The following is a 16,603-nucleotide window of genomic DNA, read 5'->3' on the forward strand; positions in this document are numbered from 1 at the left end:
TATTCAAAGAGCAATGTAAAGCTGCAAATGAGAAGAAAATGTCTTTTTTTTTTTTTTTTAAATAGAAATGTTTAAAGAAAAAAACGTTTTAAAAATACCTAGTTCAAGAACTGCATGTGCTATGTGCATGCCACACTGTGGGTTAACAGTCATCTTCAGGACATAAAAGAAAAACAGACTAATGAATTCATAGATATTGGAAAAAAAAAGATATATAAATAGATGTTTTTAAAAAAAAAAAAAAAGCAACCTTTTTTTTCTTCTATTTTTGAAAACAAAAAATATTACAAAAAAAGGACCAAAAAAAGGGGGATCAAAACACAAAAGAGACTTTGGTGAGAGTTTTTTTTTTTTTTTTCTTGTTATGGGCTCAAGGCACAACACAATGTTGAATGTTGAAGACACCACAGAATATGAAAAAAAAAAAAGAAAAGTGCAGATCCAATGATGATAATGTGTTTTGTTGATCTTTTTCTTGTGGGGAGACGAGTAGCTATGGAAGTGCTGATCTCTCAACCACTCTGTCCTTTTCTCTCTCCTGTTCTCTCTTTCACGCTCTTATCTCTCCTGTCACTCTCAACCTGTCTCACCACGATTTCTACCAGTGCATTTTGTAATTCCAAACAGAACTCTTCCTAAAGAATAATAAAAAAAAATAACAAAAAAAAAACCTGAGAGAATGCACACTGGGTTGTCTGGGAGTCATTTCTGAGTCACATTGTTTTGAGATTTTGTTACAATTATATGAAGGGTTAAACCCAAAGTTTGGCCCTAATATGCTTTTCATATTTACAAAGTGTGTAATGGATAAATATGAAAACAATGACTTTGAATAGTTTATTTTTGATTGATTTATTGTCTCTTTATTTCAGTTTATTTTTATTTATTGTCTTATTCTTTGGTCACCAGGATATAGAGAAAAGCAACCAGTTGAAATTGCCTGCATTCTGTAAAGCGGCCGACAGATGGCAGCGCTGACTGAGTAAGTGTAAAATCAGAAAGTAGATCACACTTTTTTTTTTTTTTTGGTCACTGGTACCCACCCACACGTAAACATTTACCAAATAAGGGATAATGAAAATGATCATGAATAGATGGATGGGTTCCCCTCATGACTTGTCACTGTGTAGGAAAAACCAAACTTGAAGAAAGAACTTGTTACAAATCTTTTATTAAGATATTCATCATTGACTCCATTTGGACACGTTCTCTTTATTTTACAGTTTGTTAATGTGCAATTACCGTCGATAATGTTGGGTCACAGTTACGGGGCTTTCACAAAGTTATTGGCACTTGGAACACAGAAAGAAGAGGTGGATCGGCGCTGCAGGGTTTAACACGGGGGTTGGATTGGGTCGGGTTGGGTCGGGTTGGGTTGGGGGGGGCCAAGCCAGTACCGTACTGCGCGGGTTGGTTGTCAACGAGCAGCGCCGTTTCGGGGCGGGTGGGTGGGTAAATACTGGATATAGCTCATGCTCTGAGTGGACAACAAACAATCTTACCTCTACGTGTGTCTATGCATTATATACAGTATTCCTCTATACATGTATATATGTATCATATTTATATATGTACCGTTGTGTGACACAAGGATGTCCATGCCATGCCACGCCACACCTTATATCATCACTTCAAGTGTGTAGGTCTACGCGTGAGAAGTGTAAACGCCGTTTGAGAAAGAGAGATAAAAGAAAAACACCTTCTCAAAGCTTCGACTCGATGCACACTAATGATGATGTCACAGAAAAGTTTGGAGTGGGCGCGGCCACAGTGGAATCTTGCACTGTGCTGACGTAAAAGACGAAGGAAAATAGTGCTGATTCACAGCTACTACTGCAGTGTGAGAGCCAATGAGTCATCCGTTTCAAATGGATCAGTCTGTGCCATGCTGATTTGGGACCTCGTTATTAGTCACACTTGGAAGTATTCTTGGTTTAAGCAATTTCAAAAGAAGAAAAATTCAGTGCAAAACTGAAGGGCATTTTGGGATTAGTTCTATAAACATTTACAATCGACAGTGACGGTATGGTGACAACTTTTAAAAGGGGATCAATATAATAACAAGTCATTGGAAAGAATTCTGCTGATCGTAAGGAATTGATTGTTGAATATTTGGAGAACCACGTTGGATGTTGGAGCGAGTGGGGGGCCAGTGGAGGTACTGCCCCCCTCTGAGCATACTCAGGCCAGATAATTGCCTTGCATTTATTATTTTCCAAATATTCTGAGGGAGTATCATTAAGAATAGTAACATGGGAGATTTGTAGAAGAACAAAACTGAATGGGGGAGTTGTCTTGACTCCAGCGATTCACTATCAATTCCATATAGTCAACTAGATTCTTGGTTTTCTGCTCAAGCCAAATTCTGAGGTCATTTCAAAAGCAGACAACAAATAAATGTCAACAAAAATGTAGCAAGCTAGCGAGCAATTGAAAGTTGAGTCCAAGCCTGGAAGCACAACAGTCTTCAAAAGATACTACAGAGGTAAGTGGAGTGCTTATGTGAGGTTTTGTAGTTATTTACTGCTTAATACCAAGTACTGCATCTCTGTTTTGTTTTGTTTTTGTAAATCTCATAACACGCATTCCTGCCTGTGGTTTCAGAAAGAATGAACAGGGTGATGCATATCCAAGTGAGGTTAAACTGGCCAGGAATGGAAAAAAGAAGTCAGCGCCGCCGCCGCCACCGCCGCGACGGCTTTCCTGAAGACGCAGTCTCGGTAACAAAGTCGCTCGGCAACGCAAACATTGAATTCAACCTTGCCGCTAAAAACGGAAACGTGTGCAGATTTGTAGGGAGGAAAGGACAAAATTCCACCTAAACGGCTCCAATTACGACACGCCACTTGTCAATAAGGTGCACAAACTGCCGGTTCTTCTCCCTAAGGTGCGAAAAAGCTCCACCCTGCCTCGTATGAACCAAATACAATCGCACAAACACACCGATTCCCCAAACACACACACACGCGCCGAGAAAACCCAACTTCTGACTTCTTCGTACCTAGCAAAATTCTGCTTATTGATCTCCGTTGAAAAGGCACATTCCATAAATACCCCCCCCCCCCCCCCTTCACCCGTAACATGATTAGAATACAAAGTACAGTAGTCGTTTTGGGGGGCCTTAACTTCCCTGCACATCATTGTCAAAAAACAGTCAAGCCATCCAATGGCGTCTTTCTGCTTTTTAGCTCGTGAACAGAAGATGAAATGCGTCAAAAAGTAGCAGTTCCACTGCCCATTCCATCCTTCTGCACCCAAAAAACGAAAATCAGCACAAATCATGAAGGGCGCCGTGATGCCGTCCGTATTCTACTCTCCGCTGTAAAAAATGAGTCGCCGCCTCTTTCTTGGACAAAACGTCGGGAATTTAAAACAATCCCCGTCCTCGCTCGCTCGCTCGCTCGCGCGTGCGTCACAGCGGGCCTTGGCACTCGTACAAATATAACTTGTCTTCTAAAAATATGACCATAAGATTTTCATTAGAATCGTCTGCTCGCGGGCTCTCTGATCGCCGTTCAAGCTTGCTAAAAATATAGAAAAACAAACGATGGGGTGGATTTATGTAACAGTGCATCGCAACAAAGATAGATTTGGTCAAAATCATTTGTGGGGACTGGAAGATGACGTTGGAGGAGGACAAAGTAGTGTTCTTTTTTTTTAACATTGACTGGCAATTTGGAATACAAGTCGACATTCGCACTGGGGGGGTAAAAAAAAAAAAAATAATGCCATCAACGCTTACATTCAATACACACTACTAACTATGGAAAGACTTTTGAGCATTTGATAGCCTTGATATCCACTTTAAGGTCCTTGTACTAGTTGATAAAGCGTTACTAGTAAGACAGCCCAACTAGTACTTGTCGAGCAGCACAGACATTAAATTCAATACAGCTTTAAAGCTCCAACATGATTTCAGATCCTTGATTTACATCTTAAGGTTCGATTGGGAAGCCAAAAGTGGCCAAAACTAGTAGTGATGTGACGAAAACAGATTTAATACCTGCACGTTAAGATGGAAATCAAGCTCTTTGAGCATTTATTCAATAGTTAATACTAGTTGAGTCTAGTCTTGTTACTAGTGCAGTACAGTAGTTACTAAGTTTAATTGCAAAGCAATAGGCCAAAACTAGTGCGCAGACTTCCAGCTGGATATGAAGTGCATGGAATCAATGCTCCAAGGGCCTTTCCGTAAGCTAAGCGACTCGCTTGCCGCGCAACCTCGGGTGGGTTCTCTCGTCAACTCGTTCGTCCCACCAGCACTACTGGGAATGTATTTCATACGCAACAATCTATGTGCTTACACACCTTAAAAGGAGAAGGAGAGGCGCCCTCGGACGCTCTCCCTCCTCTCCAGAAGCGCCGTTATAGAGTCAGAAAAGAAAAGCAAAAGTCGTTTCTATGTCCCGGTTACAGCCGTAGCGGTGGCGTATCGACAGTCACGTGTGACAGTGAGGAGGTGAGCGCAAGTGGCTGGCCCAGCGCGCTCAAAATAACGCGCCCACGTCCCCGCTCACGCCCGGGAGCGATTCACCTGAAGAGCCGCCCGACTCGGCCCCGGCCGAGGCTTCCAGGGAGGCGGGGTCGAAGGCCGGCTCGGCGCCCAGGGTGTCGTCCTCGGCTTTCACGCCGTCGGAGAGGAAGGCGGAGTAGGCGTCGCTCTCGGCGATGAGCAGCTTGAGCTTGGGGATCCAGCTCTTGCGCACCACTCGCCGGGCGTTGGTGCACATGTCGGCGGCGATGGCGTTCATCTCGCTCTCTTTGAAGCTGGTGGCAAAGTTCTGGCAGTAAACTGAGGCCAGGGAGAGAAGCGCGACGTTAGCGGGGCCATCAGCGGGAATGGCACGTTTCAAATTGGCTCACATTTAACTGCGTGCAGCACTCGGTTGTCCAGGGGCTTGCGGCTGGGGTCGTTGGTGGAAGAGCGAATACCGGTCCCGCAACTGTTGGCCAGCGTATTCCTGAATTTCAAACAAAGAAAGGTTTCCATCCACGCTATTGATTCAAGCATGAAAACAAAGCGGCGGGGACCGACCTGTCAAAGAAGGCGGCCAGCAGCCTCCTCAGCAACACTTTGTGTCTGGTCCCTGCGCTCACATGACAGTTCATCAGCTGGGCCCGGGAAATAAAGACAGAGGTACCTGGCGACACACAAAATTCATTCATTTCATCCTCTCTATCGTTCATTCCGACTGAAGATTGCAGGTGCGGATGGATGGCAACAGTTCATTGACGCTTACCTGAGACCAGCTCGAGTTTCTCAGCAGGATCTCCCTCTTCGTACAGTTTGGGATGACAGCGGTTGCCGATCTGAGCGATCAGCTCCGCCGGGAGACAAGTGAGGTCTCGGCCGCGCATACGGCCCCGCGTCTCCGTGTGGTCGGGGAGCGCCTCCACCCGCTCGCCTGCGGCTGAGGAAAGCCGAAAGGTCAGAGAGGGCGGCGAGCACACGGCACGTTGCGGCGCGGCGCGGCGTGGCGTTTACACACATTTACCTGCAGCTCCCATGTTGAGCATGCTGTACATGGTGTACATGTTGCAGATTTGCCTGTACTGCTCTTCGGCGCAGTCCTCCGCGCCTTCTTCCTCCTCTTCATCGTCGTGGTAGCTGATGGGCGAGTCACTAGCATAGGTGCTCAGGGTGCCCGGGCTGGCGCCCTCGGACACGCCCGCTCCGGACACGGAGGTGCCGTTGGTGCCCGCGCTGGCCACCATGGTGGCCGTGGCGCCCATCCCCATGGCCAGCCCGAGCGCTCCGGGGCTCTGGATGGCACTGCCTCGCACCGCCTCCTGGGAGTAACGCGCCGCCTTTCTGGCGCCCCCTCCTGCCCCGGAGCCGCCTCCGCCGCCGTCGCGGCTGCTGCCACCTTCCCACAACCGCTTGGCCACGGGAGTGCAGAGCACGGAATGAGCGGCGCCGGCGGCGGCTTCCGGTTGGCTGGCAGGCTGCTCCGTCTTCACCCGCGACACTAACGGGAGAGGCGTTAAGCAGGCGGCGGGCCGGGCTGCACCGCTACCCGTCTGCGTGACGGGGCTCTGAGGTTCAGATGGCGGGGCCTCCTCGGCATTTAGTCCCTGGGAGTCGCAACTGGGGGAGGAGACCTGAAGATGAACGTAAACACAAATTCTGTAAGCAAAAACTGGACCTTGGTTGCATAAAACACACAGCAGCTTTTATTTTTTTATTAATTTTTTTACCTTGAGGAAGAATTCGGTGCCTTTTTCCATGATCTGTTGGATCTGCAGGAAGCCAGCAGTGTACATGAGGAGGAACTGGTCGCCCACCGTCATGCTCAGACGGCCCGTGTAGCAGAAGGCCAAAATCTGTTGGAAGCTCTGGGGCTGCACGGCCGGTGGAAGCTCCACCACCGTGGGGCTGGCCTCGTTGCCGCTACCGCCGCCGTTGCTGAAAAGGTCCCGGAAGTAAGAACTGCTCGCAGCCAAGACAGCACGGTGAGCCTGTTAACAAAAAAAAAAGGAGTCTGGTCAGATTTGACATAACGTATTGTATAAAGTCATAGTAATACAGAATGCAAACAAAGGGTTAATAATAATAATAAAAAATCAATATTAGTCCAACGCTAATTGTGAAGCGGTTTGGAACTTTTGGATGAAATTGCACAGGCGTACCTTGAAGGCATGCCCCTTTACCACCACAGAGACATCACAATAGAGGCCCTGCAGACGCTGCTCGTTCAAACACTCTAAAACGTTGTTGCCAAAGTTTGGGATCGCCATCTGGAGGGTCTGGGCCATGGTGCGCCAATGCACACCAACAAAGGCTCTGTTTGGGTGGGAAGAGACACCAAAATAGACATCAATGCACACAAGTACCACCTTTAATGCCCATTGCTTGTCCTCATATTTGGACAAACTGAGGTCATTCTGGAGCATATTTGTGATCAACTCATTGTACATTTGCGATTTGGCGCACGCAGTTCTTCGCACAGTCCTACGGAAGACGGTTCACGGAATGACGATATTTGTTGAAGATTTGGCGGATAATCTGCATTCCATTAATCCTATACGTCACGTCGGCCTCTCAGGAGCCCGTCACAGCCGGAGCTCTATGAAAGCCTGTTTTATGTTCTGTCTTCTATGAGCCATAAAATCCAGTGTCCTTAGATAACTGGGTCATGTGCTGTTATTCTCTGCATGCGTGCGGCGGCGGCAGTGGCGGCGGCGGCGGCGGCGACAAAGCGCCGCACATAGCATGAGTCTATTCGCTGTACACCAAACGCCCAAAAGCAAATATCTTGCACTGCAACCTTTCAAAGCCACTGCAGGCAGGCAACTCAGCAGATAGACATTTAAGTGTGGGAGCTCAAATGTTGCCCAAACCATTCCTTGACTTTTGATGTCAAAAGCAAACAAAATGCATGGATGGCAGGAGTGACCAGAGAGAGGGCTACTGAGAGCAGCCCCATCATATCCAAAGCCTTTCATTTGGGACTTAGCCAAGCTCCAGGGTAAAGAGAAATGCTCTCTTTGTCTCACTCCAGCTCCCTCTCCCTCATACTAAAACACAGATGCGCACACACCAACTCAAACAAACCCACAAAAGGCACACACTGACTCGCACACAGACAATACAGCTTGTTTACGGATTGGCGAGCCGCAGTGAGCACACATGCTTGCACATGAAGACACACAAACACAGGCTTTGGCGAGGAGAAGGGGGGGCGGAGAGGGGGGGGGGGGGGTGCACACACAGTTTGCTCTGACAGTGAAAGAGATGTGACGGAGTGTGCATGCGTCTTCATGCACCAAGGAGGGGCAAACGAGTCTTGAAGCGAATAGAGGGATCATCCCAGGTCGCAAAGCCAAGTCAAACGAAAACGTTCAAGCGGCCTTACTAGGAAAAGTGGGACAACGAAGCACGCTTAAAACCTTTCCATCACGTCTGCTAAATGACTTGCATGCTTTTTTCCAAGCAGTCCCTTTGTAAGGGCTTATAAAACGAAGCAGCCTTTTTTTTCTTCCGACTGCTGGACTGTCATTGCTGCAGCTGGCACACGATGCTGACTTTCTGCAGACATTTCCTGGTTCATCAACTTATTGCAGACGTTATATGCCTGCGTTCAAAAGCGCCTATGATTATTATGACTATTATTACGACTGAGACATTGTGCACAAGCATCCGCGCTGATGTGTTTTACCCGAAAGGGCTGCTGGGTAAACAGGGGCACGCGAGGACTCCGAACCGTGCCAGTCTACCAGCCGGCCGGTCGGCCGGCCGGGGTCTCTCGACTGTCGGCTGGCACCGGAGGCGACGCGAGGGAGGCGGCACGGGCTGGCAGGCAGCGAGAGCCCGGCCGGCGAGTGCCAGGTTGTCCCGGACGTGCGGTCAAATTGCACGCCTGTGACCGCAAAAGACCCTCGCTCGCGAATGACTAATTCGTCGCGCCAGTCTCGTGGGACCGACTGCAAGAGACGTTGATCGTCCTCTCCGCTCCGCTCCGCTCGGCTCCGCAGCGGGCCTGGAGAGGTAGCTAACGGCTAAAGCTAACAGTTAAATATTTTGGGCGGACCATCCGCGGCGTGCACAGTCAATCCACCAAAATGTCAAACATTTCCACGACGGTGCACAGTCGTAAAGACATGCAGGCGACTTACTGTCAACGCGGGCGAGGTTGCTCGGCTGCGACGTCGCTTCTCATGCACCCAAACGTGGCTTATTTAAATATTTTGGTGATGGGGGAAATCGCTCCCCCTGCCAGTCTCCATTCTACCGACATCAACAGGTCATCCCGGGACACGCAGCAGCTGAGTGCGAGCCAGACGGAACCAGTGCGGCAGCGAGCGGGGGTGGGGGAGGGACGGACGGACGGCGCACAACAACGAGCGATTCTTCCTTCCCCAAGTGGCGACCGCCAACCCGACCGCCCGCTAACGAGGGCTCTCTTGGCGCACACCTGAGCGCCGCCGCATTTTTGGCGTGATTGTGACAAAGAGCTGCATGGCGCAGGGCAGAGATTTGTCCGTCTCGCTTTGTGCGGCTGGGGGGAGTCGCAGACAATCTGGACTCGTCCCCTACTTTCCCCCGAACTTTAAATGTCCCGTATCAGCCGTATTCTTCATCGTCATCATCGTCAGCAACCTTGACGTGAAGCGCAGACTGGCCCTTCCCACACTTGGCACCCCCTCCCATCCCCGTCATCCATCCTTCTTGGCTCCCTCCTCCTCTTCCTCCTCCTCTGCTTCCGTCGCGCCGCCGCCGGATCCTGAGACGACCCCCTCCTCCTCCTACCTTGCACGCGAGACCCTCGCTCGCCCCCCATCGATTGGAACTGGGGCGATTGTCGGGATCCCCTGTGACTGCGGAACACCGATGGCGCAGAGTTCGTGAAGACTTGCGCCTCGTTCCATCGCATGACTGCCAGGCCAGAAGACTCACGAGCATGCTGGCCCATCCCGAGCAAAATTCCATTCTGGGAGACCTCTATTTTCATGCCTGCCAATAATCACAATTGTAGCATCTGTTTGTGTAATTAAAGACTAAAGATCAAACTGTTGACACGAGCAGAAGCGCAATGCTGCCCACTCCACCAAAACAGGCCCATCTATTCCCGTTATCAATCAGAGTTTGCAAAAGTACTCCAACTACTTAAAGGGGGAATCAAGTGAAAATATGTTTGAACAAAATTGTGTTCCATGCGCCCCCACTCTTCTAAACACAGCATTTTGATTAATATTGCATTTGTGGAATATGAATTAAGATGACAAATGGAACTGTTTTTATCCATCTCAGGGGACGGCCATTTTGTCCTGCACTGCCACTGGATATCGACTGAGAAAGACACATCAGTCCCAAAGGGCTCAGCCTGCAAATATCACAAGACCAAACCCAGAAAACAGGTCAGCCAAGTTACCCATATGTGTGTAAATAAAGATTGGTAAAGTGGAAGTGCAGTACCCATTCAAATCCTGTACTGTACAGACTCTGAAATGAGTCCACATTTCAAATAGTTTTGAAAATGGTGTGGTTAACATGCCCCTTTTGCAGATTTTTAAAAAATGTCTTGTGATGTATCAATTTTCATTTTTTGCATGAGCCTACTAAAGTCCTCTGTGTGCAGACACAGTATGTACACTAGAGGGCGCCAACCGTTTTCAAACCGGTTAACTTGAGAAAGCAGAGCCACTCATGTTGGTCACCAGACATTTGCAGAACCTTTCTCCACCCAACAAACTCATGCATGGGTTTCCTTGTTTGACACTGACACCAAAAGACGGCCGATCAAGAGTTGCCATTATTCCGAGTATGCTCATAACCAGTCTCGGGAAGCCTGCTGGGCCCGATGCCATGCTTCCCAATTGCCGGCCCCTTGGCACTTCGGTTGGCATCCGTGTGCTGTGTCCACATCCCAGCAACAGCGTCAGTGATTTGGGCTGGCTCCCTCAGGTCCCCGGCCAATCATACACAGACAGAGGCAAATCATTCCCGAGGTAGCCAATAGTGAAGCTGGATGTGCAGAGTGTCATCCCTCCCTGATGGAAATTCCTTCAACCCACCGTATACACAAAACGCAGACGTTGTATACATAGTGGGAGTGTGCACATGGTAGTGTGCGTGATGGAAAGAAGAGAGAAAACAACAATCTGGAGTTTGAAGTGAATGATTTTCTTTCTACTCCAGAGCAGAACCGGTTGAGGCCTTCCATTATTTTCTCTAGTGCGTCTCAAGTGATTCCTTTCTCATGAAGCATTGAAGCGCCAGTGCTGCAGCGCCAGTTTTGGCTCCCTCTGGCGGGCACTTTGAATAACTGCATTTTTTTCTTATTTTCCATTTTTAAAATGACCATATGAGTCATATCAATTGTAGTTTCGGATGTTTACTCATTGAAAAATAGGAAAGCCAAATTCGATACACCAAACTTTGTTAAGATCAACAATAAAAGTAATGATACAGTCCTAGAGCACTCAGATATTTAATTAGTCAGCAATCAGCAACCATCTCTATTGTTCTGCTATGTGACAATGTTTTCCTATATTATGCGCATACTGTACATATGTGACCGGGATCAATGCCGTTATGTAAAAAGATCTAAAAGTGATTTCAGGATTTATCAGTCTGTAAATCCTAATCTAAATTGCTGACTTGGGTTGGAGTCTTCTTATCTGCCATTTTAATATTATATGTTATGGAACATATTTTTTTTAATAAATGAAATTGTTTTGGAACATATTTTTTATGTTATAATAAATGTAAAAAAACACATGTGAATGTACACTGTATATAATATTGCACATCATTAAGCTCATGTTTATATTGCAGACTAAATCTGCAGATTTAATCCATGAGAGCCTTCATCCCTCCTCTTTGACATACACTGGTGATGACCAGTGAAGACATTTTAAACTCGTGTACAAACGCCCGCACTTGCCATAGATAATAGGTGCCATAGTGCTTCCTTCATCAATTCCTTGAGTTTTCTTAACAAAAAGCAAGCGGCCGGCATGAGTCTGAAACAAGCCTGCATCTTCCTCAGAGGCGGAAAACAGAGACAGGTAAGTCATGCGCATCTGATTTATTCTGACTTTACCACTAAATTATTTTTTTCATGCAAATTCAGAAGCTGCTGTTGTAAAAAAAAAAAAAACATTGTATCACATTTTGATCTCAGTGTAATAGTTTGGGCTGATATTATTTTATGTAATTAATGAATGATGAATTTACTCAGTGGAAGATTTTTATTCACAAGTAATCATTATGCATCATAAATCTAAGATATAAAAGTAAACTGTTGCTATTTGTGTCCATCCTTACTTTTTCACAGAGATCGCTGACTCCTGATGAGGTTGAAGGTAATTCGACACCCCCCCCCCCCCCCCCCCCCCCCGGACATTTTAGATTAGTCGGCAACTTTTAACCTTTCTCTCATGCTCTCTAGAGTTACGTGTGGCTTTTGTGGAGTTTGACAAAGATAAAGACGGCTTCATCAGCTGCAAAGATCTGGGCAACCTGATGAGGACAATGGGTTACATGCCAACGGAAATGGAGTTGATAGAATTAAGCCAAAACATCAACATGAATTGTAAGTTAACACTAATCACGCAACGGAAATAAATCACTTTGCAATGATAATAAAAAGATGTTGATCCCGCTTTCATATATTTGTGTCATGGCAGTGGGCGGGCGTGTGGACTTGGAGGACTTTGTGGAAATAATGACCCCCAAGCTCCTGGCTGAAACGGCAGGCATGATTGGCCTAAAAGAACTTAAAGAAGCTTTCAGAGAGGTGAGCTCACATTTTCTGGTGTCTGTCCATTTGAATGTCTAAAGACTTTTTCCCCTTCCAGTTTGATATCGACGGCGATGGTTCCATCACGTCCGACGAGCTGAGGAACGCCATGCTCAAGTTGCTGGGTGAGCAAGCCAGCAAAAAAGAAATTGACGCCGTGGTGAACGAAGTGGACAACAATGGGGATGGGACTGTTGACTTTGAAGGTGAGAAATAGCATGATGCAAAAACACATAGAGCATAAATTCAAAAAATAATAATCCAAATTCTGTCATTCTAGAATTTGTGCAAATGATGTCACAGAAGTGAAGACAACAAACAAGTGCGGATTCATTTTTCCCCCCTTTAGCCTGCTTCCTTTCCCCTCGTGCTGAATCATTTTTATACATCAATTTAAAAGAAAAATTGTAAATATAAAAAAATTTATTTGTATACAGACTTTTAAGGGAGGACAATATCAAGTTTCTAATGAGAAAAAGTCATCAAATATTTGATCAATTTTGGGGTCTTACACTGAAAAAAAAAGGAAAATTAATGCATGATGCTTTTGATGCAAAAAAAACCAAACTCCCTTTTGATCCTGTTGTGTGATCATCGAGATCATATAGAAGCAATTGAATGAATATTTTTCCATTGAAAGGTGAAAATGAAGCATTCCCATTTGCGATCATGTCTCACAATATACATATAAAGTATGCGAGGAATAATCTGTCACTCAGGCCGAGATTAGATCTGGCTGCGTAATCCTCAAACTGGGACCCCCGACATGAACAGATGGCAGATAAGACAAAATAACCTCACTAATTCTCAAACACTGCCTGTCAAATGTAACCAAAAAGAAGGTTTAATCGTTTCAAAATATGCAGATATCTCTTTTATGTTCATATTCTGTTTGTCAGCTATGTAAATAAAACCAAAATCCAAAAAGCATACATTTTGTTCTACACTTCAAATCACTTGATGATTCAACTTGATTTAGTACATCCATTTGCTAGCGTATTTGAATAAAAATGAGTCACAAGAAAAATGGGGACAGGAAAGGCAGCCTTTCAAAAAGCCATTGAAATATATTTTCAGTTTCCTGCTAAACTTATTCAACTCGAAAAGCCGTGCAAATGAGTTGACCGATCCATCATTTAAACATCCTCTCGTCGATTGTGGCATTTATATTTCATTTTATTTTCCACAATATGTTGCCTTGATGCATGCAGTCAAGTTTGTGAGACTATTACGCAACGTGAGTGAAAGAACTTGGATGCATATTTCCATGCAGCATGACAAAAGGCACTGCTCAGACATCAGGACTGAACATGAAGTCCAACGCTTGTCTCTCGGCCGCGGCCACATTGGGATGCCACACGTCCACGCTGAGAATGACTCGGGGTCCGGCATCTGGGGGCCCTTGAAAATACATAAGATGAGAGAACCTTAGCGCGTTGCTATTTTATTCTAAGGTTGACAATTTGTTTGCATCAGCAACCTTTGTGTGCCGCTGTGTGAAGGAAGGAGTCATCAATCAGCAGGCAGTGTCCCTCAGACCAGCATTGAGGCTCCCCTCCCACCACTAGCTCACACAGAGGGGGCGTTTGCAGACCTGCAAGAGTTACGGGCTCCAAAATGATTTGAAAGCCACCCTTACTCTTTTGAAGGCAAGAGGATTAGAAAACAGCTGGGGTAGCAGCATAAAATGGCCTAAGTAGAAATGGACCTAAACAACCATTTAGCAGCGGTCGGGCTATTCCATTAGGATTTTTTTTTTTTTATATATTTCAACAATGACATGCAGCATGTCATAAAATAAATGTCATAACAAATAACCATAATAAAATCATAATAAAATCATAATAATGAAATAATATTCAAAAAGATGTTTTTTTTAATTTAGAAAAAAATCAAATACAAATAATAACAAAAACTGAGCCACAACATGTCAGCTTATTCATCGCGATTGTTATGTAAGTTCCTAAAAGTCTTCCAGACCTTTCCATTCCCTTGCGCCTCATTTATTTACCGACCTAGATGACAGCGCAGCCGCGTATTAGTCGGTCCATATGAGCTCCCCAGAGCGGCACCGGGCCCCAGCAACCAAAATCCGGCCGATCCCAAGGAGTTGCTGCTTATGAACGTGCGCAGGGACAGAAGAGTCCGGTAGGTCCAAGGACAGGCGCGACAATTGGCCGTCACGTACACGCCTGCGCTGTACAGCGGAAACACGGCCTGGCCCTGAAAGGGGACGACACGTGCTCTTATTGCTCTTCTCCTGACGCTTGGCTCTAGTTTTGTACCTTTGCTCCCATGGTCCAGCCCAATTTGGAGTCAATGCCTCTCTGGTAAACCGCCTGGAACTCAGCCAGGATGACCGTGTAGTTGGCTTCCAAGACTTCAATATCGTGGCGATGAGCATCCCGTGGAAAAAAGGGAACGCTTGGGACGTCAGGCAGGAAGAAGAGGTGCGGCTTCTGGATCGCCGAGTGCTCGTTTAATTTGATCTAAAGAGAGGACGGACGGGGAGCAAATTGGAGGTTCAAATATAGGATCGAAAAAGAAATGACATCGCTCGAGCCCCAACCTGCTTCCGAAGGCCTTTGTGAATGCGGCCCATTCCCACCCAGCTGTAGCGTTTGGCGTATTCCTGCAGGGCGGAGTAAAGTTTCTTGGCCTGTGCGGAAGCCTGCGCCGGGAACAAGGAGTGGCTCAGGACTGGTGCGAGGTAGCCTTGCCCCAGCTCCTCGTCCTCTTCTGTTTCCATGCTTATGAAGCGGTTCTTTTGCTCGCCCCTGAACAGCTTGGACTGCGATTTATACTTTGTTCCTGCGCAGCTTCCCCCGAGAGACATTGCGGATCTTCTCGAGCTGATTTTCCCCCCGTGCGCGTGACCCGCCATCGGGAGGTCCGAGCCGATCCGATAGCAGTGCCACAGGAACAAGAACGCCAGCGTCCACAAAAGGCCGCATAGTGAGTGGACGCCCAGCTCAACGTAAGGAGGCAAGGGCAGCATGTCCAAGGACCAGTGCATCTTTACCATTGGGCGCCAAAATACTGAAATAGAAACAGATTAAGAGATTAACGGGATATCTTGATATGAGGAGAGACGGACTGAACCTACCACGTAAAGGAAAAATCATTTATTTACAAAATGGAGGTATAAATGTTGGGTCAGTGTAAAACGATAATCTGCTGTTGAGCAACAAGCAAAGCCTGAAGGCACCCTTGGCCTGGCCTGCTTTCAGACAGCCTTATTCACTTATTTTCTTTATTTAATCCCCTTCTGGCTCTTGCCTGGCATGACTTCATCCAAGTTGGGTCACTCTTTGATGACCAACACTGACCTTTTGTTCTAGTTGCTTGTGCAGGTTTATGATCTTACTCACGTGGCGAGGTCAATTGGCAAGCCCTTAACTATTAACGTAATGGCTTTATGGAGGGGGGGGGGGGGGGGGGCTCTGAAGGGTAATTTGGAACATGCACACATCACATGTAAAAATTGTGGCGATTGTCTCAAGTCCAGTTCTCTCTCCATCACCCACCAGCTCCGTCCGTTCATATTTAACGTCCGCAATTTTTAACGGCGCAAACGTCCACCCACATCACAAGGTGCGCATTTGACAAATGACACAAAATTCACATTTTATTACCTTGATAGACCCTGGCGAGATGTGTCACAAGCACGTACGCACACGCCTCTGCACCGTGCAAGCTAGATGGTTCCTCCCGAGCTGGGTTTTTTTTTTTTTTTTTTTTTTTTTTTTTTTTGCGCGTTCTGCTCCCCGCAGTTCCAGTACACGGCCGCTAGAGCCCGCCTGGCGCCTCTCCACAGATGCCTCACAAGCCGAGTCGAATGCGTCAAGCCTTTAGTGTGCAGCCGTAGGGGGCACCTCGGAACCTTGTTGACGGGGGCCTACAGCAACAGGATAGCACATATTAAAGCCATCATCGGAGCCGAGGTAAAGGTATGTAATGGTGCATGTTTCTTTCCCCCACTCCTCTCATCGTCAGGACGACTGATGTCCCAAAATGGTCCTCGACAAAAAGAGGGGGCCGAGGAGGTGCGAAGGATGCTGCTGCTGCTGCCTTGCAGAGCAGAGCAGAGCATAGCAGAGCAGAGCACCCATCATTTTGTGACATCCACGGCTGGCATCTGCGAGGAAGGAAGGGAACGCCTTTATTTGTTTCATTGGAATCACAAAATGATGGCAGCAAAAACCTTTTGCGGTGTAGCGGCAGAAAGAGGCGGATTCCAATTGTGTATTTGGAAAAACGCATTTTTTATTTTTTTTTTAAACATGCGTTTGCAGGTTTGGGGGAGGGAACGCAGGTGCAAGCATGGGTATTTTCCTTTTGATGCAATTTGCACTCGT

At 46.7% G+C, this 16,603-nt stretch overlaps 3 protein-coding genes across 8 annotated transcripts; 1 reads left to right on the forward strand and 2 right to left on the reverse strand.

Annotated features, from left to right (window-relative positions):
* Nucleotides 1-235: 235 nt before the first annotated feature.
* On the reverse strand, nt 236-9,337 carry nacc1a (nucleus accumbens associated 1, BEN and BTB (POZ) domain containing a). 2 transcript variants are annotated; one of them, XM_049744100.2, is made up of 8 exons: nt 8,617-9,337; nt 6,631-6,784; nt 6,199-6,459; nt 5,490-6,102; nt 5,241-5,411; nt 5,036-5,141; nt 4,864-4,961; nt 236-4,792 (listed from the first exon to the last, which is right to left on the reverse strand). In XM_049744100.2, the coding sequence occupies exons 2-8, from the start codon at nt 6,754-6,756 to the stop codon at nt 4,488-4,490; spliced, it is 1,680 nt and encodes a 559-aa protein (XP_049600057.1). In that variant the 5' UTR covers nt 6,757-6,784; nt 8,617-9,337; the 3' UTR covers nt 236-4,487. The 2 variants fall into 2 exon arrangements, with proteins under 2 accessions (XP_049600057.1, XP_049600058.1); XM_049744101.2 differs by having other exon boundaries at nt 5,496-6,102; nt 8,617-9,331.
* cabp5b (calcium binding protein 5b) lies at nt 6,313-13,175 on the forward strand. 4 transcript variants are annotated; one of them, XM_049744160.1, is made up of 8 exons: nt 6,313-6,453; nt 9,752-9,858; nt 11,279-11,511; nt 11,781-11,808; nt 11,895-12,038; nt 12,133-12,242; nt 12,304-12,451; nt 12,526-13,175. In XM_049744160.1, the coding sequence occupies exons 3-8, from the start codon at nt 11,461-11,463 to the stop codon at nt 12,552-12,554; spliced, it is 510 nt and encodes a 169-aa protein (XP_049600117.1). In that variant the 5' UTR covers nt 6,313-6,453; nt 9,752-9,858; nt 11,279-11,460; the 3' UTR covers nt 12,555-13,175. The 4 variants fall into 4 exon arrangements, with proteins under 4 accessions (XP_049600117.1, XP_049600118.1, XP_049600116.1 ...); XM_049744161.2 differs by lacking the exon at nt 6,313-6,453 and adding an exon at nt 8,169-8,488 and having other exon boundaries at nt 11,449-11,511; XM_049744159.2 differs by lacking the exon at nt 6,313-6,453 and adding an exon at nt 8,171-8,488.
* On the reverse strand, nt 13,061-16,212 carry asphd1 (aspartate beta-hydroxylase domain containing 1). 2 transcript variants are annotated; one of them, XM_049744128.2, is made up of 6 exons: nt 15,881-16,018; nt 14,815-15,284; nt 14,531-14,734; nt 14,261-14,468; nt 13,726-13,839; nt 13,061-13,646 (listed from the first exon to the last, which is right to left on the reverse strand). In XM_049744128.2, the coding sequence occupies exons 2-6, from the start codon at nt 15,268-15,270 to the stop codon at nt 13,537-13,539; spliced, it is 1,092 nt and encodes a 363-aa protein (XP_049600085.1). In that variant the 5' UTR covers nt 15,271-15,284; nt 15,881-16,018; the 3' UTR covers nt 13,061-13,536. The 2 variants fall into 2 exon arrangements, with proteins under 2 accessions (XP_049600085.1, XP_049600087.1); XM_049744130.2 differs by lacking the exon at nt 13,726-13,839 and having other exon boundaries at nt 15,881-16,212.
* Between the last annotated feature and the right edge of the window lie 391 nt (nt 16,213-16,603).

This window comes from Syngnathus scovelli, chromosome 16 (assembly GCF_024217435.2).
Source record: "Syngnathus scovelli strain Florida chromosome 16, RoL_Ssco_1.2, whole genome shotgun sequence".
NCBI lineage: Eukaryota > Metazoa > Chordata > Actinopteri > Syngnathiformes > Syngnathidae > Syngnathus > Syngnathus scovelli.